Below are 27,849 nucleotides of genomic sequence, written 5' to 3' on the forward strand. Positions count from 1 at the left end.
TCAGCCTACCTGTTATGCTATTCAGGACCTTTCACAACATCAAGATGGCGGCGTCCATACGGGTGTGCTGTGCCCTCCGAATTACGCTGGGAGGTGAATATATTTCCTAAATTACACATTACTGTCACACAGATGTTTTACCCAAAAAGGGCCCTAGAATATGTAATCGGATTGTATACTGAACTGTGTAGTCTATTGGAATAATGTATATTTTCATAGACAAAGTCTGCACACTATGCTATGGTTAATACTAGCTAGCTATAGCTTGTCATCCTCGGCATGTCATTTAGCCAGACAGCCAGCTAGCTATGTAAAACTAACCATTCCATCATAATGGGATTCTTATCCGTATTTCGTTTGGATCGCTTTCTGATGAATGCCTGGTCCATCGCGTGACGACAATGACTAGTTGCCTAGGCCAGGGGTATTCAGCCGGGGGTCGACGAAGATACTGCACGGAGTACGCAAAAATGTTAATAAATAAAAAAAGTGGAAAAAAGTGCTATGTTTTTATGAATATTGCTAGCAACAACAGAATAAACTAATTTTTAATTACATACCTACACTAGAAAAAACAATTTATTTTAACGATGTCACCTTTTATTTCTCAAATAATATTGAGCAAATTAGAGTTGCTACTGTCTTTGGTATTACACTCACTGGAGTGTCTGACATAGGCTTTGAAAAAGCACCCGCGAATTGGCTACCAGTGTGGCAAGTGCCGCTGGCTACCAGTAAGCTTTCTTGACTTGGACATAAATGTTTGCCAACACATGGCTAACATTTGTTTAACCAGCTAAACAGCTGCTTGGCGAAAATGTGTTTTGAGTTACCTTTCTAGCTACTAGGTTATGTAAGAGTTCACAGTTCTTCTCATTTATAATGTGGGGAGGTCAACATAATGAGAAACTATTTACCAATTAATTTTAAAATGTTGATTGCTTCTCCTTGCCGTTATCATTCCACTGATGAGAAGACAAGACTTTAATAGTTGTTTTGCTAAGGTATTATGGGGGTCGACGGTTTGCCTGGTAGGGGGTGCTGAGGAGTATTTCTGTCTGTAATAAAGCACTTTAGTAGGGAAAACTCATTTGGATTGGCTGATGGTTGGGCCTATGCCCACCCATTGCTGCACCCCTGCCCAGTCATATGAAATTCATAGGATAGCGCCAAATTAATTGACTGATTTCCTTCTATGAACTGTATCTCAGTAAAATCTTGCATATTGCGTTTTATATTTTTGTTCAGTATATATTCATATGTCTATTTGTCCTAATCTTTAGCCATATCTGGTATATACTCACCGGACAGTTTATTAGGTACACCCATCTAGCACTGGGTCGTACCTCGCTTTGCCCCCAGAAAAGCCTGAATTCTTCGGCGTATTCTACAATATGTTGGAAACATTCCACAGGGATATTGGTCCATGCTGACGTGAACAGCCTGTTCCGTCTCATTCCAAAGATGCTGTATTGCGTTGAGGTCTGGGGACTGTGCAGGCCACTCAAGTAAACTGAACTCGCTGTCATGTTCCAGGCAATGTTTTTCCCGCTCCTCAATTGTCCAGTGTTGGATATCGCGTACCCACTGGAGCCGCTTCTTCTTGTTTTTAGCTGATAGGAGTGGAACCCGGCATCTCAGAACGCTGCAATAGCAGCAGGATCAATGAGTTGTGCGTTCTGAGATGCGGTTCTGCACACCACTGTTGTACTGTGCCGTTATGTCTGTTTGTGGCCTGCCTGTTAGCTTGCACGATTCTTCGCATTCACCTTTTTTTTGTATTTTGCATCGTTCTCAGTAAACCCTAGACAAGCCCAGGGAGGCGGACGTTTCTGAGACACTCGAACTTGCCACCGACGTTCATACCATGCTCAAAGTCACTTAAGTCCCATGTTTTGCCCATTCTAACGTTCAATCGAACAGTAACTGAATGCCTGTCTGCCTGCTTTATATAGTAAGCCATGGCCACATGACTCACTGTCTGTAGGAGCGATCCATTTACCTGAACGGGGTGGTGTGCCTAATAAACTGTCTGGTGAGTGTATTTCATCACACAGACAAACAGCCATAGTGAAGGAAGTTTACATAGTGCATAAAACATTGCCACCAGAGGAGCTTGCTTCTCTGCTCTGGAGAGATCGCAGGTAGTTGGTCAGAAGGCTCTGGAGGTCCATGGAATATTCTCTCTGTAGCACATGTAGCGAGATGGATAGAGATACTGAATACACTGGAACGAGAGCGAGCTATAAGGGTGCCTTCCAATCACACAAATGGATGCCAGTGTTTCCCTTATATGCACTTAGTAGCGGCGCATCGCCATTGGAGGGGGGAATAATTTTCAGGTTGCTAAAAGTTTTCAGTGTATACTTACAGTTAACAAGAAATTTGTGGAGTGGTTGAAAAACAAGTTTTAATGACTCCAACCAAATTCTATGTAAACTTCCGATTTCAACTGTAAATGGCTAAAACCAGATAAATTGTCATAAATATAATGGAGCAATATATTTTTAAACAAGATCATCTTTGAGAACTATCACCAAAATAAAAAAAATAGACAGGGAGAATAAAACATTCCAGAAATATCATGACATCGATGCGGTAAAGAGTTCAATAGAATGCAGACCGTGGGGATAGAAGAAAGACGCCGGATCGGCGCACATTCAACAAATCTGGTCTAACAAATTGGATATTCGTCAAACCCATCATGAATTGGATTTGAATTTGATTTGATTCATGTATTGTAACAGGTAAACAATGTGGATAATGAAGTTCGATTTTGATATATTTGTTTTTTGCTGCATAACATTTATAAGTCCCTTTTCAGCTTTAGAAGAAGTGACTGCTAAATTCTAACTCCTGTTCCTATAAGCTGGTAGCATAGCAAGAATACAGAACTCGGTGTTGGTAGCCAAAGTCGTTTTACTGTAATGCAGTTGATTGGTGATGATGGCATGAACATATATTGGGGTTGACATCCATACAAGCATTATATTCAGATTTGTGTGAAATATACATATAGTGCATTTGGAAAGTATTCAGACCCCTTCACTTTTTTCACATTTTGTTACGGTACAGCCTTATTCTAAAATGGATTAAATAAATAGAAAAATTCCTCATCAATCTACACACACTACCCCATAATGACAAAGAAAAAACGTGGTTTTAGAAATAACTGAAATACCATATTTACATAAGTATTCCGACTCTTTGCTATTGAGCTCTGGTGCATCCTGTTTCCATTGATCATCCTTGAGATGTTTTATAACTTGATTGGAGTCCGCCTGTGGTAAATTCAATTGATTGGACATGATTTGGTAAGGCATACACTTGTCTATATAAGGTCCCACAGTTGACAGTGCATTTCAGAGTAAAAACCAAGCCATGAGGTCATGCCCATAGAGCTCTGAGACAGGATTGTTGTTGAGGCACAGATCTGGGGAAGGTTACCAAAAAATGTCTGCAGCATTGAAGCTCCCCAAGAACAGTGTCCTCCATCATTCTTAAATGGAAGCAGTTAGTCAGAATCGAGGTCAGAATCGAGGTAAAGATGAACAGAGCAAAGTACAGAGAGATCCTTGATGAAAACCTGCTACGGAGCACTCAGGACCTCAGACAGGGCGAAGGTTCACCTTCCAACAGGACAACGACCCTAAGCACACAGCCAAGACGACGCAGGAGTGGCATCGGGACAAGTCTGAATGTCCTTGAGTGGCCCAGCCAGAGCCCGGACTTGAACCTGAACGAACATCTCTGGAGAGGCCTGAAAATAGCTGTGCAGCAACGCTCCCCATCCAACCTGACAGAGCTTGAGAGGATCTGCAGAGAAGAATGGGAGAAAGTCCCCAAATACAGTGTAGCGTTATACCCAAGAAGACTCGAGGCTGTAATCACTGCCAATTCTAAAAACAAACTGTTTTTGCTTTGTCGTTATGGCGTATTGTGTGTAGATTGATGAGGGGGGAAACGATTTAATCCATTCTAGAATAATGTAACAAAATGTGGAAAAAGTGAAGAGTTCTGAATACTTTCCGGAGGGACTGTACATGTGATTCTGGATGACAACATAATGATGTTTGTTTTCAACATTAGGGATATTTTCCTAAACAAGTTAAATCCGCTTCGTGTTTTGTTTCCTTGCCACGATACTAACGAGTATCGCGATACTGATATCGTCCCGGACCTATCATTAACACCCAGAATAAACAAGACAGAATCATTTGCATTAGCTAATTTATAACTGTTCTAGGTCATTTTACACTAGTAAATGGCATTACCTCTCTGTGTTTCAGGGGTAGCACCACTTTGGACAGCAGGGGGCGCCCTGCCTCTCTCTCACCTAGCCAGACCCATTGCCTCTCTATGGACTGCTACCCCACCAGCCCCTGCTACCTGGATACAGACCAGACATAGCAGCTTCTTCAACAAACGTAAGTGCTGGTTTTCCCTAACTCTCTAGAGTCGATAGAGCACCAATATTGAAGCTTTCCAATCAATACAATCATTGTCAGCTAAGCTCTTCAAGTGAACAAATCAAATAATTATTTGCTGACATCAGCTCTGACATGTGCTCAACCCTCACAAAAATGTTGCTGATATTCACAATGCTAATCATCTCTGAGTCCGATCTGGTCTACGACTGTAATATCTTGATACTGCCGCAGTATTACCAGAGGCAGCACTATAATATAGGCATAACTACTTGAGCATTTTAATAGGACTCACTTAAAATGGCCTGAGCTCGCTAAGTGATACCTATTCACAGTGGTTGAACCTGTCAAATGCAGAGCTTCCACAGGAAGGTGTGTGTCTATCAGCTCAACACAGCAGTGGCAGGCAGCCACACTATTTCCTGCAGCATCTCACTGAGATAATTACTCATGCTACATCTGTCACCACCAGCTCCGTCTCAGCCAATGCATGGAAACCCAAAAACACCCACCATTCCTCTCACTTTATTAACCTGCCACTTTCAGTTGACACTCTCTCAGCACATATTTCTATTTACAGTGTACATACTCAAGAGAAATTGTTACTTTGATTGCTTTGTATCATCAGACTTTGCTTTGGTGTATACTATGATGTTTCTGGAACACTTTTTTTTAAAGATTTTGTTGGCAAATAATTTTTTAGCAATGGGTTTTCACAATTGACTGACATCCAGATGAACTGCTTTAGGCAGACTGCTTTGGTTCTTTTTTTGATTGGAAAAGGTCCACTTTTCCACAAGATGTGGAATTGCAGAATTATCACTAGATTCTATGTTACTTTTAGTAAGTTACCTTTATCACATAAGTTGAGCTAAAACCTAGGCTGATGTGATGCTGGGTTTACTAATGTAAAAAGATGAGGGAAATGAATTGTCCCAGTGGGACTCGAAAATGATTGTTTCTCTGCCTGACGCCAGGCGTTCTAATAGCTGGTCGTGGCAGCCGAACACAGGATCATTACTACTGCGAATGAAAAATACTGGCTGACTGACTGGTGGCAGAGTAGATGCTGCTGATGCATATATATATATTTAAAATTGCAGAATCAAATGATGGTGTCAGACATCTGAGTGGCCAGCTTTACTGACTGGCCACAGAGAAGGAATCAAGGGAGAAGGGAAAACAGGGTCCCTCTGCTTGTACACAGTGTCAATGTAAGAACTGTTGTGAAAAGGTATCACTGAGTGATGAACTTTTCAACAGACTTCTGCTCGAGGGCTTGGTGCTTTGAAGATAATATTTCCACTAGTTCATGACATTGTTGGAGATGAGCTGGAATGTTTTTGTTTAATACTCAGAACTCTGTTCAGAGATCATGTTTGATTATATTTTGTCTCTGAACAAACGTTACTGGATTAGATATGCCTGTTAGCTGCTTTAGTTTGCGTCCTATTTTAAGTCTTGTAGCAAATAAGTCTCCTTGCCATGGGCAAAGTGAGGGAAAACAAACGTGCATACTGTAAGAGAGGGAAGCCTGGCCTGTTCTTATGCCTTTCAGCGTTTTTATATACCTCATCCCTTTAGTGGCATGACTGGCATCTGTTGTAGCATAGTTGTGCCATCCAAAAGGAGAGATGGAGGACAATAATCAAAGTTGGTGTGCATTGACACCCCAGGAGTGAGACTATTGAAGCGCTGCTACCATAGGTTCCAGTTTTTTGATTGACCAGTAGTATTGTTAAGTGCATTGATCTAGTATGGATTCATTTCCACACTATCTATCTAGGTCTCCCTTTTCAGACTTTCCTCACGGCAAGGACACGAGATTTAGCCTCAAGCAAGGTTTGGCTCTTTGACAATCATAGCTTTTATTAGCCTAGTGCCTTGTTGCTTTGCTGTAGTACAAAGCTCCATTAAATTCTCAAACACACTGGTTACATCTCCCTTCACATGCTTTAATTAACTCCTAATCCATTCTCTGTGCGGCACCGAGCATCTCCTTCTAAATCCTTGAGAAGCAAGCAGCCCGGCTGAAAATAGATTTTATTTGGGAAAAACAATCTAGCATTCTCGCTCTCTGAGTAATAGCAGGTGTTTGTTTGCTGGAATGCATAGTGCGCTCTAGCAGGTTTGATTAGTGCATGACTGTAGATGCAGATTGTAATTTCTGGGCTCTTTTGTTGGAGGTCGATCCCAGGCTTGTTGCAGAGAGATTGTGCTGCTTCTGTAAACTAAAGTCGAAAAACAATTTTGTACATGCAAATAGTAATATTATGCCGACTGTGTTCAGACACTCAGGTATGCGAGGACAAGGGCGGCCTGTAGCGACGTTAAAACTAAAGTTTCCTTGTTTACTCTCTCGGTCTAGACAAGTAAAGCTACATCAAAGAGAAGGTTCAATATATTTCAAACTCTTTAGCGTTGTTCTAATTTTCTATTCCTAGAGTTTTGTAGGTAGGTAAAACATACATAGGCTAGGATGATCCCTGGTCGTGACCCCACTCTCTGAGTGTGTCTCATGGGGATTGAGACATGCAAAAAACACATTTCCATTTCACACCACACACTTGTACAGGTGTGTGAAACAGTACAAATATAAGCACCCCCTTTTTAAATACCTTTTTTTTTATCAGTGTCCTACAGGCAACCAGACGATGGTTTTCAATATTCTGGACAAAGATGCTGCATTGAGGTTGCCAGATTAGTCAGATTTGGCAATTAAATTCCCATTTCTGTGTGTTATCATTGCAGTGACAGCAGAGGAGCTTTGGAGGGGAGTTCTGGCAGAGACTGGTGCCGGTGCTCGAAAGGGCCGAGGGAAGAGGACCAAGAGGAAGATGAAGAAGGATCTGAACCGAGGCCAGAACATCGGAGAGGGTACGATGGATATATTATTTTAGATCTATTTCATTCATAGTTATTTATATATCCCTGTAACCCAAACATTTGACTTTGTTGGAGAAAGATTATACCCACTACGATTGGTTGGTATCATGTATATTTCTGTCTTTAATGCCAAACCTGATTTCGAGTTTGAATATTGATGGCTAAAGTTTGATCTGAATTTCCTTCTGTTAATGGGCAGTAGACTATTAATCTGTTACCAGTAGTATTTTAATTAATTACATTAATTTCTAATGAACAGATTAGTCCTCTTTCTCTTTTCATCTATCTCAGTGCCGTTTAAAAAGTGGAAATTCATTGTGTTTTACTGCTGAGCTGTCTGCGGCCCAGTCAGTCTCCCTCTTTCTTTTCTGGACCTGTTCAAATCCATCAAACCCTACAGATGTGACAATATTGTGTAATCAGTGCCGCATTGGAAGAGAATAGGCGTGACTTCTCTTCCAATGTTCTTGTGATTTTTGGCTGCACCTCGTCACACTGGTTGAAGTGCTGTCTACTCCCTGTAATCATTGCCCCATTTCTCCCGTCAGTTTGTCTGTCTCTGAAGACTATTCTTTATACAGTCTGTAACGTATAATAAAGTTGAAGTTAGTGCTTCGTTTGATTTGAGTTAGTGCAGTGGAGCGTTTAGGACAAATTAATGCTCCTTCCCATAATAAACCCCCTACCCTCTCTCTGTCTCTCTCTCAGGGCGCGGGGGGTTCCTGTGGCCGGGGTTGAACTCGCCCATCCTGAAGAGCGGGACCATACAGAGCATGTCTCGCCGCGGGGAGTCAGAGCAACAGGAACTGCAGGCAGAGCTTCTGCGACAGCGCGACGAATGGGATCGCAGGAGGAAGATGAGGGTGAAGAGGGAGCGAGGGTGGACTGGCAACTCCTGGGGCGGCATCAGTCTGGGGCCCCCTGACCCTGGACCCAACGGAGGTACTGTGCGTGTAAAGCATGCACATTAGGGATGTAATGATTTCCCCAATATACATCGGTCCCCGGTTCAAATGTTTAAAATATGAGCGATCCAAATGTAGCATGCATCGGTAAGAAAATAGATTAAATGTTATGAATTGGCAGTTTTTAGCTCAAATTACTTTTTTTCTACCTTCCGAAAATACCTCATCTTCTGTGACGACCGCGTCCCCTCCTTCACTGTCAAACTAAGCATGTCATTATGTTGACAGTCATTGATCTAGAAGTAATTTTGCATGCTGAACAACCCCAGGCAATATCAATAGCCTAGTCAAACTGCACGCTGACCAACGAGAGGTAGGCCTATTCCTGATCTGGCACATACAGTGCCTTCAGGAAGTATTCAGACCCTTTGACTTTTACCACATTTTGTTATGGTACAGCCTTATTCTAAAATGGATTAAATACAAAAAAAATCCGACGCAATCTACACACAATACCCAATAATGACAAAGTGAAAACAGGTTTTTAGAATTTTTTGTAAATGTATTATTATAATATATTTTTTAATCCAGAAATACTTTTATATAACATTTCAGACACTTTTATTATGAGACTCAATTTTGAAATTGAGCTCATCTGCATCGTGTTTCAATTGATTGGACATGATTTGGAAAGGCACACACCTGTCTATATAATGTCCCACAGTAGACAGTTCATGTCAGAGCAAAAATCAAGCCATGAGGTCGACGGAATTGTCCGTAGAGCTCCGAAACAGGATTGTGTCGAGGCACAGATCTTTGGAAGGGTACCAAAAAATGTCTGCGCCATCGAAGGTCCCAGAGAACACAGTGGCCTCCATCATTCATAAATGGAAGCAGTTTGGAACCACCAAGACTCTTCCTAGAGTTGGCTGCCTGGCCAAACTGTGCAATCGGGGGAGAAGGGCCTTGGTCAGGGAGGTGACCAAGAACCCGATGGTTACTTTGACAGAGCTCTAAAGTTCCTCTGTGGAGATGGGAGAACCTTCCAGAAGGACAACCATCTCTGCAGCACTCCACCAATCAGGCCATTAAGGTAGAGTGGCCAGACGAATGCCACTCCTCAGTAAAAGCACATGACAGCCCGCTTGGAGTTTGCCAAAAGGCACCTAAAGACTCTGACCATGAGAAACAAGATTCTCTGGTCTGATGAAACCAATATTGAACTCTTTGGCCTGAATGCCAAGCGGCACATCTGGAGAAAACCTGGCACCATCCCTACGGGGAAGCGTGGTGGGAGCATCATGCTGTGGGAATGTCTTTTCAGTGGCAGGTACTGGGAGACTAGTCAGGATCGAGGCAAAGATGAACGGAGCACAGAGAGATCCTTTGATTGATAATTTATTAACGAGGACCGGAATCACTTTTGTTGCCCGCACTGCGTGGTCGAAGTGGAAGAAGAGACACTCACTCCCATACGGTCTTAACCATTCGATTATGAGATGGGGGTGAAATCCAAAGTTGTGCTTTGTATTCATTGGCTATGGCATTTTTTAAGATAAATATTACTAGCTCAAACTTTTAATCTGCAAAAATGTTAAATTAATGGGTGATGGTGATTTCAGATCAAAAGTGTATGTGCGGGGGGGCAAAAGGCAAACATTGCCCCCTAACTGACAGTGGGGTGGTAGATGCCCCCCCCACACACACACACACACACGTCCGCTCAGAAAGATCCTGCTCAAAGGCCCAGCTCATGAGCTCCATCAGCAGCAGATTTACATTTCGAATGGAGAATGAATGTGTTTATGCAACAAATGTTAGTGCATTGAATCGTTTCCCTAATCAAATCGAATTACACAATCGTTTCAAACTAAAACATATCGTTCCTGTATTGTATGGAAGCCCATGTTTCTAGATACATATCAAATCGTTTTGAAAGGGAAAGATGCACATTCCTATTGCACATACTTTGAAGGTCTGTTTTTCCATCAAACATCAATCACTATTATTGTGTAGTAGCATTGCTTTGGATCAGATTGAATATTGTTGCTATATTATTGAAGCAAAGAGCTCTGCATTCATCATACACACTCTGACTTGCTTCCATGCGTCACCTCTGGCCTAGCTGTACTATAGTAATGACCGAGAGTATTCCTCCAGCCAGACATATTCACAACACTGGGCCATTTCTCCCAGCATTCTATCTGCTCTGGTAATCAATACCCCTGGTGGTAGTGAAATGGCAGGTTGGGTCACTCTTTTCCTTCTGAAAGCTCCAAATGCCAACAGCCTCCACAACTCGGCGCCTTTCAAACGCTGCACCACACGGTAAAGGCTCAATCCACTGGGGAGAGCACAGCCCGTACCTCTGTCTGGAAAGGGCAAATGTCACCTGGCGCTAGCAGTTTCCTGCTTGACGTCCTGAGAGCCAACAGAGCCTAGCGAAACACAATGAAAGGCCAGACAGACTGACAGGTCTCTTTCCCATTAGAGACCCTTCCCCTCCCACCAACCCTCTCCAACACTAAGGCTAACTAAAACCTGTGATGATTTAAATTCATTATATATAAATAATATTTCTATGAAATTATCAAATTTTGAGATTATTTTGATCAAGTCTTTGACATTTAAAATTATATATTAGGTCTTTGACATTTTTTTAAACTATGTTTGAGATCAAGGCCTGTTGATAGATTCTAGATAACGTGTAAAAGTGATTTTAAAGGAGGAAGGATGAGTGGGGCTGTCTGTAGGTCTGAGGGATAGCCCTGTATGCAGGCCCATTAGCACCTCATGACTGATGGAGAGCAAGATTTAACAGAAGGGACAGTGCGGCTTTGACCACATTTAGAAAGTAATCCCTCTACCACCCACTCACCCCTTCCCTCCTCTCTCGTTTCTCAGCTCTGTCCATCTGGCCCTTCACCCCTCCGAGGGGCATCTTATTTAGGGCTTGGAATACTAAAGTAGTCAAAAAGCTTAAACATTCAGAACTGCAGAACTTGAGAATATAAGTAAGTTGCCTGAGTAACATATTGATGGTGTTCCTCTGTCATAGAGTTCTCTTTCAGTTATGTCTTCACACTGTCTCTGCATCCCCTCATCTCCCTGTGAGATGAACACTGGTATCAAATGGGTATTGTTCACCTGCCTCTCCAACCTTTCCTCATCCCCCTCCCACTACCACTGTTATTAAGGTAACACCACAGACAGAACAATCTCTGTTGAATTGAAGTCGTCCTCACACGGCACGGCCAGGATTTCTTTTATACATACACTACTGTTCAAAAGTAGAAGGTCCGCATCCCGGAGTCGCCTCTTCACTGTTGACGTTTAGACTGGTGTTTTGCGGGTATATTTAATGAAGCTGCCAGTTGAGGACCAATGAAGCGTCTGTTTCTCAAACCAGACACTCTAATGTACTTGTCCTCTTGCTCAGTTGTGTACCGGGGCCTCCCACTCTTTCTATTCTGGTTAGAGCCAGTTTGCGCTGTTCTGTGAAGGGAGTAGTACACAGCGTTGTATGAGATCTTCAGTTTCTTGGCTATTTCTCGCATGGAATTGCCATCATTTCTCAGAACGAGAATAGACTGAGTTTCAGAAGAAAGTTCTTTGTTTCAGGCCATTTTGAGCCTGTAATCAAACCCACAAATGCTGATGCTCCAGATACTCAACTACTCTAAAGAAGGCCTGTTGTATAGCTTCTTTAATCAGGACAACAATTTTCAGCTGCGCTAACATAATTGCAAACCGTTTTCTAATGATCAATTAGCATTTTAAAATGTTAAACTTGGATTAGCTAACACAACGTGCCATTGGAACACAGGAGTGATGGTTGCTGATAATGGGCCTCTGTATGCCTATGTAGATACTCCATAAAAAAAATCTGCCGTTTCCAGCTACAGTAGTCATTTACAACATTAACAATGTCTACAATGTATTTCTGATAAATTCGATATTTTAATGGACAAAAATGTGCTTTTCTTTCAAAACAAGGACATTTCTAAGTGATCCCAAACTTTTAACGGTAGAGTATATTTATTTCCTCCACTCTTCTGGGCAGGGCTGGGTTGGTTATTACATTTCCTGCCTTCTGATTGCGCTCTCTCTGTCTGCTAGTCACCACAGTGATGGATTACCATGCAGTGGTGTGGACGGGAACCTAAATCACAGCTCTGGATAGGAGCTGGGAATGCTTGACCTTTGACCTTCACCCTCCTCTTTCTCATGCTAGGGTTACCCCACCTCCTCACAGATACCTTCACCAAGCCTCGCTCTTAAATCCAGGAAATGTCCTGTCTCTGTTAGAATCCCATGTTAGAGTGTATTGAGGGAATGACTGACACGTTGCTGTAGGCAAACTTGAGCTAAATCATTGACAGATTTACCTTACTGGATTTATTTACCTGCCATCAAAATTGGAAAAATTAATACTGTTATGGTGACCTACCGTAAAACCTTCCATTTAAACTAGCCCCATGTAGTGAATGTCATGTGTTTGTTAACAATTTGTTTTGGATTTCTATGGGTTTACCACAGACATTCTCTACTGTTTTAGCGATTGAGTACACTAATAAGCAAGTCCGATTTACCCATGCCATCAAATAAGTCAATAAACCTTATCCTCTCTCCCTCTGAGAAATCTGCCTCATCACCCCTTTATTTGTCTCTCTAAAAGCAGACTGCTAATTTGCTTTGATTAGCTCTGAGAGTTGCTTCTATGGCTCCTATTACACATGTAATCTAAGGCCCATTTGTTTGGATTGAATTTACCTCATAAACCCAATCAGCACAGGTGAACCTTGTCATGTTTAGTGTCTGATAGAAGGTGATGTTGCAGTTTAACAGTATACAATCAGAGGTATTCACATTGGGGAAACAGGGACTTTATCAGTCCAAATAATTATTCTCATAAAGGTCATATAAAATGTTTTTTTTATTTTTTATTACATGTATTGTTTATTGGAAACTGTAACCTGGGTTAACGTGTAATTTCATGCCACTGGAAGTCACCTTTGTGTTACTCTGTTTTTTACTACCTTATTTTCCTTTCTTTTTTTTAGAGACTTACGATGACTTTGACTCCCGAGTGATCGAGGTGAGTGCTCATCAAATACTAACCAAAAATGTTGGAATCGGTTACCATGGTATTAACCCAGCCCAAAAGGGTATGTCGACGCATCTAGCAAAGTCTGTAGTTTGAAAAAGCAGGGCAGACACAATGCAGTAGCGTAGTGCTATTTGGAGGCTTTGAAGAAAAGTGGGTGGGATCCCTTTGATGGTTGATGTTCCCGGGACTTGGGAGAGCTGGGTTTGATCCGCGGGGGCTGGCTGGGAGTCTTTCTTGAGTGTCCTCTGCTGCTTGCCGTAACTCTTTGCTCGGTGAGGAACAGCACCTAGTTGAGGAGCTGGGTGCCGACGGGCCTCTGAACCTCCCTGATCGAAGAACATGACCCACGGCGGAACTCACCGGGCTAAGACACAGAGATGAACAGGAGAGGATACGACCATGGAGCGCACGCACACAAACACAAGCCCTACCACAGTCATGCTATAGTCAGTGTATTAGACACAGTGTGAAAAAGGGCAAAATAATTGTATGTTTACACTCACCGATACGTCTCACCTCGACATGCATCACTCCTACTCGGGCACAAACTGAAGGGTGGTTGGGGGGGGGGGGGCTACAGGGAATGTCAACCCACCTTCCACCCTCCAAACATAGAGCATAACATGATTCCACTTGCATGCTCTCTGTCTCCCAAAGGACTGTTCTATGCCATGGCTGCATTAGAGAGACTGTAGACATAGCCATGTTGTCAACACCGAGGTCTCACTGCAACTCAACCCACCAAGGAAATGATGTGTCGTTTTCTATTTTGGTAAATGGAGGATAGTACGGTGATATGAATATGGCGGCGATATGGATATTACTAACACGTTGTTATCAGGGGCACCCCTCTGAGAGGATATTGGAATATAGACGTAGTCGATTACAAAACACTTTGATAAACAGATTAACAAGCCAACCGTCCCCCAAAACAAACTCCTCGCCATCCTCATCAATCCTCATTATGTGGCGGAGAGAGAGAAGAGAGGGGCTACAGAGATTCAGGGTTACGTTTAGCTTTCCCATCCTGTCGTAAGCGATCTCATGGTAATGATGGTCTTTCCATTTAGGCTAATTTAATAAAAATTTATGTTGTGGAGGGCCCAAACAAACAGGGACCATCCATAGAGTTTTTCAAAAGAACTGAAGAATTGGATTTGGTAATCCAAAGGTTAATTATGTTAAATTGACCGCAGTATGGGTATAAGGTCAGTTGTTATAATGAGCAGTGTCAAATGTGTATTAATAAGGGATGTATGCAGGCTCTATTATTTTTAATCTAGCTACCTTTTATGTGGTTTACTCATCGCTGTTTCCCAGTGACAGTGTAGAAGTACTACCATAACCTGTCCAGTAGATGGCAAGGTGTAGGACTGTTTAAAGCACTGAAAATATGCATTCTGTGAGCTTAATAATTTTATCTGAATATTTTCTGAAAAACCGGCTCAAAAACAGCCAGATTGATCTGATCCTGAATAAATAAAAAAAAGAGGATTACAGAATGCAGATCATTAAAATGTTTAAAAACTGGACCTAGGGATGTTATACACAGAGCTACTGAAATTCACCTCAAGGCATTAAGCCATTGTAATAAAGTCCATTTATACCTGCCGCAATGGAACTGCACCGCATTTCCTTTTTACTGTGTAATTCCACAGTGATTCCTAAGGGGTAGACGAATTGGTTGCCATTTAATTTTTCATCCCAGAGTTCAGGTGCATAATGCATTGTGGATCGTTGTTGCGGTTTGACATTTCTGCGGGTATCAGGTTTAAGATGGATAACATGGGTCTGAGAAGGCTGCAGCCCTCTCCATTTCACTCCTCTCCATTGCACTCCCCTCCCTCCTTCTCTTTTTCCCAAAGTGAGTGCTAGACCCCTTACTCTCAGCATGATGCTACAGTCCACATTAGATGTTCATCTCCGTGACCCTTGAGCCACTAATAGATGCGGTAAAGAGGTAAATTGAACTCGACCAAAACAATGGAATTTGCCATGGAAACGCTGGAGGAAAAGATACCGAGTCTCCTCATCCCCCCCCCCAGAAGAATGTTGACTTTTTTTTTTTTATATAAATAAATTTTACCCCCTTTTCAACCCCAATTTTCGTGGTATCCAATCGCTAGTAATTACTATCTTGTCTCATCGCTACAACTCCCGTGCGGGCTCGGGAGAGACGAAGGTCGAAAGCCATGCGTCCTCCGAAGCACAACCCAACCAAGCCGCACTGCTTCTTAACACAGCGCGCCTCCAACCCGGAAGCCAGCCGCACCAATGTGTCGGAGGAAACACCGTGCACCCGCCCCCCTTAGTTAGCGCGCACTGCGCCCGGCCCGCCACAGGAGTCGCTAGAGCGCGATGAGACAAGGATATCCCTACCGGCCAAACCCTCCCTAACCCGGACGACGGTAGGCCAATTGTGCGTCGCCCCACGGACCTCCCGGTCGCGGCCGGCTGCGACAGAGCCTGGGCGCGAACCCAGAGACTCTGGTGGCACAGCTAGCGCTGCAATGCAGTGCCCTAGACCACTGCGCCACCCGGGAGGCCCTAGAATGTTGACATTTTAGGCTATTGTTTATATGTGTATTTCTCACTATGTTGAGGTAAAAATCTGAGTATAATTCTTGTATGGATGTCAACCCCAACACATGTTCATGTCATTGTTGCCAATTAACTGCATTACAGTTAAAAACAACTTTAACTACATCAATGATTTCTTTATGCTAGCTATGCTACCATCTTATACGAACGGGAGTTAGCATTTTTCAGTCACTTCTTCTAAACCTGAAAAGTGAGAACTTCTACATGTTATTCAGCAAAACGTAAGCACATTGTGGGCTTGTTATAATAGATAAATCAATTCGGATTTGACGAATATCCACTTTGTTAGATCAGGTTTGTTGAATGTGTGCCAATCTGGTCAACGTCTGCGTTCCATTGTCTCCTTTACCACATCTGTGTGTTTGTTCTGTTCTAAAGACACTACTGCCTGACCAGGTTTCACACACCTCCCTTTTCCAATCTGTCAATCAGGTCCCTGAGCTGTGATTGACCAGTGAGCGGCTGAATGCTGTAGCAAGCCACCTGGCAGATGTTTAGATGGCAGATGAGGCATTTGGATGAAAGCCAGAGTGGCGATGTCCCTATATCTCTGTTTCTCCAAGATAGCGCAATGCTGTGATTGTTTTCTTAACATGGTGGTGATATTTATTTTGAATCTGAACATTAGGCTGAGTACTTGACATTCCCCTCAAAGCCTGGCAGGCTGATTTAAAGCACTCATTCCTTAACATGTGAGCTGTGGTTGCCTGTACAGTATTTACAATCTTCTTCACCATAAAGGTACCGCTATAGATTCCTATTGAAAGAGGGAGAGTCCCGCTCAGAGGGGCACTTGGAGACAGAGAGAAAAACAGTGGGGAAAGTGTTGGGAAAATACAGAGTTAAGATGAAACGAGGGGATGTGAAGGAACGCAATGGATGTTTCTCTTGCGTAAGAGATTTTGCTGGAATGGCCTTAGAGGTCCACGTCGGCCTACTGTTCTGTTTTGTTGCTGTATGTTCTGTTTAGACAGCATTATGACAGCTGTATTCAGAGGTTGGGCCCAGTGCCCAGCTGTCGTATATCGTAATGCGGTCAGCATAGACCCAGGCCTGCAGCAATCAACTAATTAAATATGTCCTGCATGCGTTGCACTGATAATCCTCCCCAGCCTCTGCATGTGCTCCTCTTTACATAAATAATACAGAGCCACAGACACTCGTGTCCCCCGGAAACTGATGGATCAGTTTATGAGTTCCATCTCCCTATAAATATACATGAATTATATGAAATGCTTCCTGGAAAGGGGGAGGATTTCTTCCCAAGGACAATAGCACCATGTCATTAGTTAGTCAGTGGGTTGGGACAGGAGAGTGCACTTCCATAGGAGATGGCCTGGCTCCAATGGCACGGAGACTCGGGCCTCTCACAACTCATTTCATTAAAAGGGGATGAATACCATTACGGATGTATTGTATAACTACGAGCTACACAACCTTCAAAGTATCCCCAAAAGTCAAAGATTTGTTTTAAAAGACGCACCACTCTTGCAGTAGAATGAAATGTGTGCTCTGTTTTATATACCCATGGTCGTTAATCCATTCCATACAGTAGCTCAGTGTTTCTCCAGTATGCACATAGTGAAGTGGTGCACTGTGTGTGGTCCATTAGTCCTGTGCCAACCAACACGGCTCACTGTTTATAGTACTATATTGTTAATTATAAACTGGGCGATTCGAGCCCTGAATACTGATTGGCTGAAAGCTGTGGTATATCAGACCGTATACCACAGGTATGACAAAATGTATTTTTACTGCTCTTATTACATTGGTAACCAGTTTATAATAGCAATAAGGCACCTCGGGGTTTGTGATATATGGCCAATATACCACGGCTAAGGGCTTTATCCAGGAACTCCGCATTGCGTCGTTCCTAAGAACAGCCCTTAGCCGTGGTATAATGGCCATATACCACACCTCCTCAGGCTTAATCAACGCACAGCAGTAGAGTTTAGTTAAATCTTCCTCCACAGTCCAGGGATGTATTCATTCCAACGATTTCTGTTGCAAAATGTTTCTTAAATGGAAGCAAACGAAAGGGTAGGGACCTACCGGAATTTGTCCAATAGAAGCTCTCCAATAGTTTGCTTCCATTTTGGTTCTTAAACAGTAAACGGTTTCCCTAAAACACCACTGATAAGTCTCGCCATGACATTCAGCACCAGCTCCTCTAAGATATCACTTCCCAACACTCCCTCCCTGCCTCGCATTGCACTGGCAAACTTTCATTTTATGACTTCATGCATGTTTAACTATTGCAATTATGTTTTCTGCGATGCAATTTGCCGGGGCACCCGCTAACTCGAGTTAAATAAGTATGAGGGTTCTAGTGACAATGTTGGTTCCTAATTGTATCCGGGTGAATAGAAAACAGTTCTCTGCGACTTCGAAATAAGCAGCAAATTTCAACAAGAATATAATGGCAAAGTGGCTTAACGACACAGCTTGCAACTGGAGCTCTCTTTGTCTGACTCTCTTTCTTGCTATTCCCCCCTCTCTTTCTCTCTCTCCCTCTCTCCCTCCCTCTGTGGGTCTCAACATGTTTTTATAGTGAAATACCCAGCTGTTATGGTTTCCTCCTTTTAAATGGAGTCATAATATGTTGGGTTTAGGTTTTAGCAGGCTTTTAATGTATTGCTGTAATGAGAGCTCTTTTTCTCTCATGCGCACATACACACACACACACACACACCTTCAAACAGACATGATCTGCAATGGGGTTGTCTCTCTGGCAGGCCACTGGCACTGGCAGTTTCCGGTCACATAGGGAACAGCTGACCCGCAAAGGCTCATAACCCACCTAGACAGAGGGGCACAAAGGGGAACTTCTGAAGTCAGTGTTGTTGAGTTAGGAGCAGAGTTGGACCGGTACCAGCTCTACATCTGTTCTGTCCTGGTTCTGTCTGTGACTGCTGTGAGCCCTGGGAGGATCTCTTACTGTCCAGCTGTACCAGCTCCCATGGGGGGAGGGAACGAGTGGAGAGATTGGATAAGGGTACTGGTAGGATAGGTTAGGGTGTGGTGGGGTCAGTAACCTAGTAGTAGTGGACGGGGTAGGCTAGGACTGGGTGAATAAGCTGTGTGTGTGTGCGTTTCACGGTTAGTCTACGCCTGTTTATGACGCACATTTTTTTACCTTATTTAACTTGGCAAAACGGTTAAGAACAAATTTCTTATTTACAATGACAGCCAATCCCGGATGACGCTGGGCCAATTCTGCGCCGCACTATGAGACTCTCAATCACGACCGCATGTGATACAGCCTGGATACAATGTGATTTAGTGTGTGTGTTGGAGGAGGGGAGTTGGTGCATGATAATTATGCTGTACCTCTCTCGTTCTCCCTCTCTCGCTTATGTATCTGCCTCTCAATCTCATCTCTCACTGGTCTCTCTTTTAATCCTGTCTCTTAAACCTCTAAAGAGTCTCTTACCCATCTTGCCACTCATTTTCCCTCTTCTGGGTTTGGCCTCTCCTACAGGGGGAAAGCTGTCATGGCTTCTTTATGTCTCATCAAACTCCTCCACATCACACTGAAGAGCACTGACACTTACTGTACACACTCACACTTTCTGGATGTAGGAAGCCCAGGAGTATACTAGTATCACATCCAGTCTACCACATGGAGGTGCCAGGAGTTTTTCTCCAGTGAAACAAACTCCAGAAAAAAAATCCCCTCCGTGTAACCTCACACTCACATGCACACGCACATTATCAAACATGTTTATTCTTGTTAACTGCTTATATTATGTACAATTATAATTCATTTGCTTTGTTTAACTGATTGAACACACTTTTTAAAATTGGTTTTACTTGCATCTGTGGTGTGGTTTTCCTATAACCTTTTGGGCTTCTAATCTCACCTGCGCACCGTTTTTGCATTTAAAAAAAAAAATCTGTACAGTTTTGTCTCACTTATTTTCTTTGGTGCGAATAAATAAAACCTAAAATGGTGGCAGTGATGGTCTATATCAGAGGATATTGTCTCAGTATGTTTGCTGTGTGTGTGTGTGCGTGTGTGTGTGTGTGTTAAATGTATGTTCTATGTCAATGTGTTTGTGTGTTACAGGTGTGAATGTGTGTAGAGCAGCCGTTGTCTCTCCTCCAGTGCTGTATGTATGGCTAACCCTCAGCTCTGTCATATGCTCACACTGCCCCCTGTTGCCTCCAAGGTCACACTGCAGCTCGTAAATCTGTCCGGAGGGAGGGGAACAGAGTGAATGGACAGGGAAGGGCAGCACTCGTCTGTCTATACCGATCGATGGGAGGCAATTAAATCTTGAGAGGGTGTCTAGGAGGGATGAGATAGGCTATTTCCCCAGGAGCAAGTCCACAGACCGTCTCCAGACACCGGCAGGAACTTTACTCAGTCGAAACATCGGACACAAAGTGGCGACTGGGGCCTTGAAGGAAAGGTCAATCCCTCTTAAAAAGCCAAAGGTTTAATAAGGTGCTACCTGCATTATTTTTGGTAACAATTGATAATTTGTTCGTTTGACTATACTCTGGTCTGTTTTTTTTTTCATAGGACTTTTAGGAGGAAAGCAATTACAAAGAGAGGGAATAAGTTTATCACCAAATCCAATGAACCTGGGGCCTGCCTCCCTTTAGTTCTCCCCCAGGGCCCATCCTCTGTTTTATAATAGGATGTATATGGAATTCACGGACATTCTGCCTCCCATAAAGACATGTTTCACATTGTTCTGGTCTGCAGTAATGGGTGGTTTTTGTTCTGACTGTCCTCTAGTGGTCAGTCTAAGCTATTGTTTGAGTTTCAAGTTTTATTATTGACAGGTGAAGAGCGTGTTCAACATGACAGCCAAAGAGGGCCGGAAGAGGTCCATCAGCTGCCTGGTAGCTGTTGGCAATGGGAACGGGGCAGCAGGTGAGTCCAAAACCCTGCTGAAGAGTAGCTCCAGGGAGAAGTGGTGGCCACTCCTGAGCTAGCTACACTCTCAGGGTGCAAAGCCTCTCTACTTTTTCCTCCGTGTGGCACTCGAAAGCTTTCAGTTCACTGAGACAGATGAGCGAGCCAGAAGTGTCTTTTCATGGATTGGAATGGGATTGGTTTATCTGTAGAAGCTGTCAGCTTAATGAATTATTTAAAAAGAAATCTGCCTGGTTCCGCCTAACAAGTTTACAGCAGCATGAAAAGATGAACGATAAAGCAATCAGATATGGAAACTATGACAGGCAGTGAAGCTGATGTGGATGAAACCAAAAACATAATTCTTAAGATTATTATATATTTTTGTATACTTATTTCCATCTTTTCTCCTGCAGGTTTTGCCTTGGGTAAAGCGGCAGACCGTCAAACTGCACTGAGAAAGGTAAAATGTTTCCCTGTTACCTGGAAAATACCCATACGGGCACTCTACAGCAGGGAAGCCCAACCCTCTTCCTGGAGATTTACTGTCCTGTAGGTTTTCAGTCCAACCCTCTTCCTGGAGATCTACTGTCCTGTAGGTTTTCAGTCCAACCCTAATTTAGCATATCTGATTCAGCTAGTTAAGGTCTTGTTGAGCAGCTAATTAGTAGAATCGGCTGTGTTAAATTCGGATTGGACTGAAAACCCACAGGATTGTAGATCTCCAGGAAGAGGGTTGGGCAGCCCTGGTATACAGTACGAATTCAATAATGGAAGTGGCTGTGTTGAAATGTGGATACACTGACAATGGTCTTCTTACCATAACAGGCAAAGAACCGAGCAGTGCACTATTTGTACTACATTGAGAGATACAACGACCACACTAGTAAGTCACTATTTTTGTGGGAGGGTCTCTGCGTGCATTGAGTTTGAGTGTGAGATCAGAATGTTTGAGGCTTCCTCTCTCATCCTTCTTACTCCTCCACTCCATCTCCTCTTGGCCCATTCAGACACAGGGCTGTTGAATAGGGGTCTGTTCTGGCTAAAATGATTTTTGTGCTTACTGTCTGAACAGCGAACCAGGCTTGTTCTATGCAAACCCGGGTACTGCAGGTGAGCGAGCTCAAATCATATCTTTGCTATTCCGTCAGCATAGACTAATCAAACTATGTCAACAGTAGTCATGTTGCTAAAGGCTTTCTGCAGAGGAGCTGTTGCTACAAATCGGTAGATCAAAGAGAAGTGTTTTCACTCTAGGGGTTTGTGCATATTTCTCTTGCTGTAAGTTTGTGTCTGTGTGAGTGTGTCTCACACACACACACACACACACTGTAAGAGGCTGTTCCTAACAGACTCAGACCTACTGCAGCAGCTACTGTAAATGTTCTGTTCTGTGGGTGATGGGTTCATGATCAAGGTTCGTGATGGGTTCGTGACCCAGTCTAACACAGGCTGGCTCTTTGACTGCCGTCACTAACCCACACAGTTACATTTGCTCAAGGCTCTGACTCATCATCCAAGGTTCATCAGGAGTAGGGTTGCAAACAGAGGGTATATTACTGGTAACTTTGAAAGTTTATCGGTAATCTACCTGAATTTGGTAACTCAAGTTTTTTTATTGTATTTTATCACCTGGCATCTAGGGGACTTTTTGGGTACTTCAGATTGTCACAGGTGTTTGTAATTATCTCTGGCCCGCTATCTGACATTATCACATAAAATTAAATGTATAAAATAAGATGATTACAAAAAAAATGAATGACAAAGCTGTAAAACATTATCTTAAATATAAACCATCAACTTAGTGAATACCATTGGTGTATGAGTGTTTCAGCATAAAATATCCTTTATTTGTTTTTACAAACTTTTATAATCTGTACTATGTTAATATGTATTTGTTGTCAATGTTTTGGCATAAAAACAGTCAATAATTGGAAGAGTTGCAGCGTTAGTAAAAAAAAAAATATTGTTTAGATGCTTTTTTTCATTAATTATGCTATTATCTCTTGAACCTTGTAGTCTATCCACTTGAAACTCATGGACAGATATAATATACAGTGGGGAGAACAAGTATTTGATACACTGCCGATTTTGCAGGTTTTCCTACTTACAAAGCATGTAGAGGTCTGTAATTTTTATCATAGTTACACTTCAACTGTGAGAGACGGAATCTAAAACAAAAATCCAGAAAATCACATTGTATGATTTTTAAGTAATTAATTTGCATTTTATTGCATGACATAAGTATTTGATCACCTACCAACCAGTAAGAATTCCGGCTCTCACAGACCTGTTCGTTTTTCTTTAAGAAGCCCTCCTGTTCTCCACTCATTACCTGTATTAACTGCACCTGTTTGAACTCGTTACCTGTATAAAAGACACCTGTCCACACAAGCAATCAAACAGACTCAAACCTCTCCACAATGGCCAAGACCAGAGAGCTGTGTAAGGACATCAGGGATAAAATTGTAGACCTGCACAAGGCTAGGATGGACTACAGGACAATAGGCAAGCAGCTTGGTGAGAAGGCAACAACTGTTGGCGCAATTATTAGAAAATGGAAGAAGTTTAAGATGACGGTCAATCGCCCTTGGTCTGGGGCTCCATGCAAGATCTCACCTCGTGGGGCATCAATGATCATGAGGAAGGTGAGGGATCAACCCAGAACTACACGGCAGGACCTGGTCAATGACCTGAAGAGAGCTGGGACCACAGTCTCAAAGAAAACCATTAGTAACACACTACGCCGTCATGGATTAAAATCCTGCAGCACACGCAAGGTCCCCCTGCTCAAGCCAGCGCATGTCCAGGCCCTTCTGAAGTTTGCCAATGACCCTCTGGATGATCCAGAGGAGGAATGGGAGAAGGTCATGTGGTCTGATGAGACAAAAATATAGCTTTTTGGTCTAAACTCCACTCGCCGTGTTTGGAGGAAGAAGAAGGATGAGTACAACCCCAAGAACACCATCTCAACCGTGAAGCATGGAGGTGGAAACATCATTCTTTGGGGATGCTTTTCTGCAAAGGGGACAGGGCGACTGCACCGTATTGAGGGGAGGATGGATGGGGCCATGTATCGCGAGATCTTGGCCAACAACCTCCTTCCCTCAGTAAGAGCATTGAAGATGGGTCGTGGCTGGGTCTTCCAGCATGACAACGACCCGAAACACACAGCCAGGGCAACTAAGGAGTGGCTCCGTAAGAAGCATCTCAAGGTCCTGGAGTGGCCTAGCCAGTCTCCAGACCTGAACCCAATAGAAAATTTTTGGAGGGAGCTGAAAGTCTGTATTGCCCAGCGACAGCCCCCAAACCTGAAGGATCTGGAGAAGGTCTGTATGGAGGAGTGGGCCAAAATCCCTGCTGCAGTGTGTGCAAACCTGGTCAAGAACTACAGGAAATGTATGATCTCTGTAATTGCAAACAAAGGTTTCTGTACCAAATATTAAGTTCTGCTTTTCTGATGTATCAAATACTTATTTCATGCAATAAAATGCAAATTAATTACTTAAAAATCATAGAATGTGATTTTCTGGATATTTGTTTTAGATTCTGTCTCTCACAGTTGAAGTGTACCTATGATAAAAATTACAGACCTCTACATGCTTTGTAAGTAGGAAAACCTGCAAAATCGGCAGTGTATCAAATACTTGTTCTCCCCACTGTATATATATATATATATATATATATAGTTATTCAAGTATAAATTACCAATGTTACCATAGATTACTTGTTAATTACCAAAATTAGCAATAGTCACTGGTAGTTTTACAACCCTAATCAGAAGAAATCAGAAAATGCCCCCCTATTCACTATTTAGTGCACTTTTTTGGCGAGAGGTAAAGTGCAGGACAGGCTAGGATGAACTGACAGCTGGGTTGACTTTGATGGTTTTTTTCTTCTGTTTTTAACAGTTTACCATGATATCAATTCCACTTTCAAGAGGACCACCCTACTCATGAAGAAACAGCATAAAGGTAGTGGGGAGGGGGGTGTTGTTTTCAGGGCTGCCCCTAACAGGATGTGTTCCACCTAAAAGAGCAACAAGTTGATGAGAGTTGAACTGACAGTGCACTGAGAATGCTGCTCTCATACCCTATACACAAACACACAGTCTCTCTGATAATGTTCACATACACACACAGTCACAAATCTATTCACTCACACAAAGGAACCCACACATCTCTCTCTCATTTACCCCCTGTCATGTAAACCACCTAAGAGGCAGTTGTAGTTGTGTCAGTGACACTGGCTTTTGGAGTAGTATCCACTCAGACCTTTGTCCTCACACACAACACTAGTGTTAGTGTCTGTTCCACAGTCTTAGACTCAAGCGATGTAGGCACAACCTCTCCTAAATATATCACTTATCAGAGATTAGTTCGGTGTCAGTTAATACTCTTAACCGTGCATGTTTTTCATGTCTATGGGTATATGTGCTTCTGTGAATGTCATTTGTTCGCAATGGAAGATTGACAACACCGTGATAGGCATGGAGGTTGGCTACTAGTCTGGCTAGTCTGTCTCTCTCTAGGTTACGGACTACACTGTCACCGCGCGGTCATCACCATCTGTAAGCTGATTGGTGTAGAGGACATGTACGCCAAGGTAGAGGGCTCCGTCAACCTGCTTAACATCACCAGGGCTCTGTTCACCGGACTGGCTAATCAGGTGAGCCGTTGTCAACATCGTCAGGGAGACCTGCTGGCTCTCGGGCCAATCGCAGGAAATCTTCCTGCAAAAACATAGACGAGCTCTAAACACGTGTTTACGCACACAAACACTGCTTTAGACTAACCCTCTCCCCTTCTCTGTGTAGGAGACCCACCAGTCCCTGGCTGAAAAGAAGCAGCTCCACGTGGTAGAGTTTCAGCCGGAGCGAGGGCCCCTGCCCCTCATCGTGGCCACCCCTAAGAAGGGTGTGCGACCCGACCCTGAACCTGAGGAGGAGATCCCCAACACACGGCTCAACTGGGACGACGTCCGTGCCTCTCAGGGCATGAAACGCTCCGTCTGGGCCGGGGTCAAGAGGACCATCTGGTGACCACAACACAACCATAACAGTGGACCGGTTGAGATAGGTTGGGGCGATGTTTGGCTGGGTTCGGGTTGAGAGTGTTACTAGGAAGGAAGCCTGTCTCTCAGGCATCATAAGACTCGTAAGATTGGACCCCAGTGGAAATAACATCATCAAACCGAGACATTTACTGTATGCATATGTATAGCATCATGACTTAGTATTTCACCAAAGGTTGTGAAATTCGCCCAAAAGAGTTTCACATCTAAACAGTTTAACTCAACCAATGGATTATATCTTTTTTGCACTGTAAGAAGAGTGTTGTTTCAAAATCACTTGTTCATGTGACATTGCTGAAAATCTGAGCTGTCTAATTAAACATTGAAACTCTCCAAAATGGCTTGTGATGTATTGCTTTTGAAAGAGCTGTCGGGACATTTTATGCTAAGATGACAGTTGTAGTGATTGTTTGTGTATACCGTTTCTCCCCAGCGTCTGTCTGTCGCTCGCCCCAGAGGCTCTTGATGTTTTAGCTTTTCAGGGATTTCGGCCTACACTCCAGTATGCCACTTCTAACGTATTCGCCACATTTTACAAACATGACAACGAAACTCAGTGGTAACAATGCACCAAGAAAATGGCTTCAAAGGACTCTAGTGCTTTTAACAGTGAATGACTTGGTAAACACAAAATATTAAGTTCTGCCATACTTTACCCTACTCTGGCTTTCCATGTTCTTTCTCCTTGACTATAATCTGACTCTGTTAATATGTATAATTATTCTCTTTTAATGGCCCCTGTAGTCAATTTATAAGTTATAAATAATTCTGTGTGTGTGTGGCAGGGAGTCTCTTTGGTTTGAAGTATGAAGAAGCATTAATTCACAAATGAGAAGTTCTCCAAAGAAGGGATCCTACCAATAGTGCCATCTGAATTAAGCCGGACAGGCATTTCAATAATGTCCTATTAATGTGATCTTGAATTTGTCTTGACCTTGGTGGTTGACATTGGATTCAAACAAGTAGTAAACTCTTTCAGCTGAAAATGTAGGGTAGCACAGGACTAGGGTTGCAAAGCTACCAGTAATTTACAGAAATGTCTATGGTGACTTTGGTAATTGGGTGGGACTTTAAATCTTCGTCATACTTTTTATTCTTCTTCTGGACACTACTCATTTACACGTTTAATCTCTACGGGATTGGTGGCCTATTTCTGGGCTATTAGGCCTAGTCCAAAAAATCTTGCATGCGGACTAGCCTATAGCCTATGTTCTATTCAGTTTGAGAAGGAGAGCGCGAAGATGAGGAGGACCGGAGGTCAACTTTGATAGCTTTAAAAACATGTTTATTGCCCATGATGTATTTATCAGAGTTATTGACCTCACAATAAGCCAGATTTGAGTAATTTGCATTGTGGTCCTGAAACTTGAAGCAGCAGCTTTGGCACAAATAAATGGGAAAAGGACCGCCCATGGTGCTGAAAGTAGACACATGTGAGTAGGCATAATTCATTTCAAACCTCTTCATTTTAATTAGAATTGACTAACAACAAGGGGGCTTTGCATTGGAGCCTGTTACTTCCTATTTAAGAAATAAGAGGTAGGCCTACCTGTTTGACAGATGCAATTAGGCTATAAGCTGCTATATCCATAGATATGTCGGTCAATTCCACCACACACCATGCACTCTTTAAATAGCCTACCTCCATGTCAGTGAAAGGCTGTTAAGTTAAACCCCAACCCACCCAAAAAAATTTACACAGGTCTACTCCTTAACTTAAGATTTTGAATAAAATAATATAAATGATATATGTAACTTCGGTCCGTGATGCTTTATGCTCGAAACAAGCTGTAAAATACATGGGAAAGAGGTGACTCGATGCATATGGGGCAAACTGGTCTCAGAGCATTTAGTATATTCTGTATGTAAATCCGAGACACCCAATTAGTATGATATGTTAGGTTTCGTATGGTATGTATTAATTTTTGGATGTACATCACCCATTTCTAATGATATGTTACGAATTAGAATTCATATTGT

General features: G+C 42.8%; 1 protein-coding gene across 2 annotated transcripts; it reads left to right on the plus strand.

Annotated features, from left to right (window-relative positions):
• mrps5 (mitochondrial ribosomal protein S5) lies at nucleotides 1-26,207 on the plus strand. 2 transcript variants are annotated; one of them, XM_071393489.1, is made up of 11 exons: nucleotides 1-93; nucleotides 4,290-4,427; nucleotides 7,179-7,304; nucleotides 8,022-8,255; nucleotides 13,282-13,316; nucleotides 20,724-20,814; nucleotides 21,213-21,259; nucleotides 21,625-21,682; nucleotides 24,708-24,770; nucleotides 25,313-25,464; nucleotides 25,613-26,207. In XM_071393489.1, the coding sequence occupies exons 1-11, from the start codon at nucleotides 15-17 to the stop codon at nucleotides 25,835-25,837; spliced, it is 1,248 nt and encodes a 415-aa protein (XP_071249590.1). In that variant the 5' UTR covers nucleotides 1-14; the 3' UTR covers nucleotides 25,838-26,207. The 2 variants fall into 2 exon arrangements, with proteins under 2 accessions (XP_071249590.1, XP_071249591.1); XM_071393490.1 differs by having other exon boundaries at nucleotides 25,328-25,464.
• The last annotated feature ends 1,642 nt before the right edge of the window (nucleotides 26,208-27,849 follow it).

This window comes from Salvelinus alpinus, chromosome 3 (assembly GCF_045679555.1).
Source record: "Salvelinus alpinus chromosome 3, SLU_Salpinus.1, whole genome shotgun sequence".
NCBI lineage: Eukaryota > Metazoa > Chordata > Actinopteri > Salmoniformes > Salmonidae > Salvelinus > Salvelinus alpinus.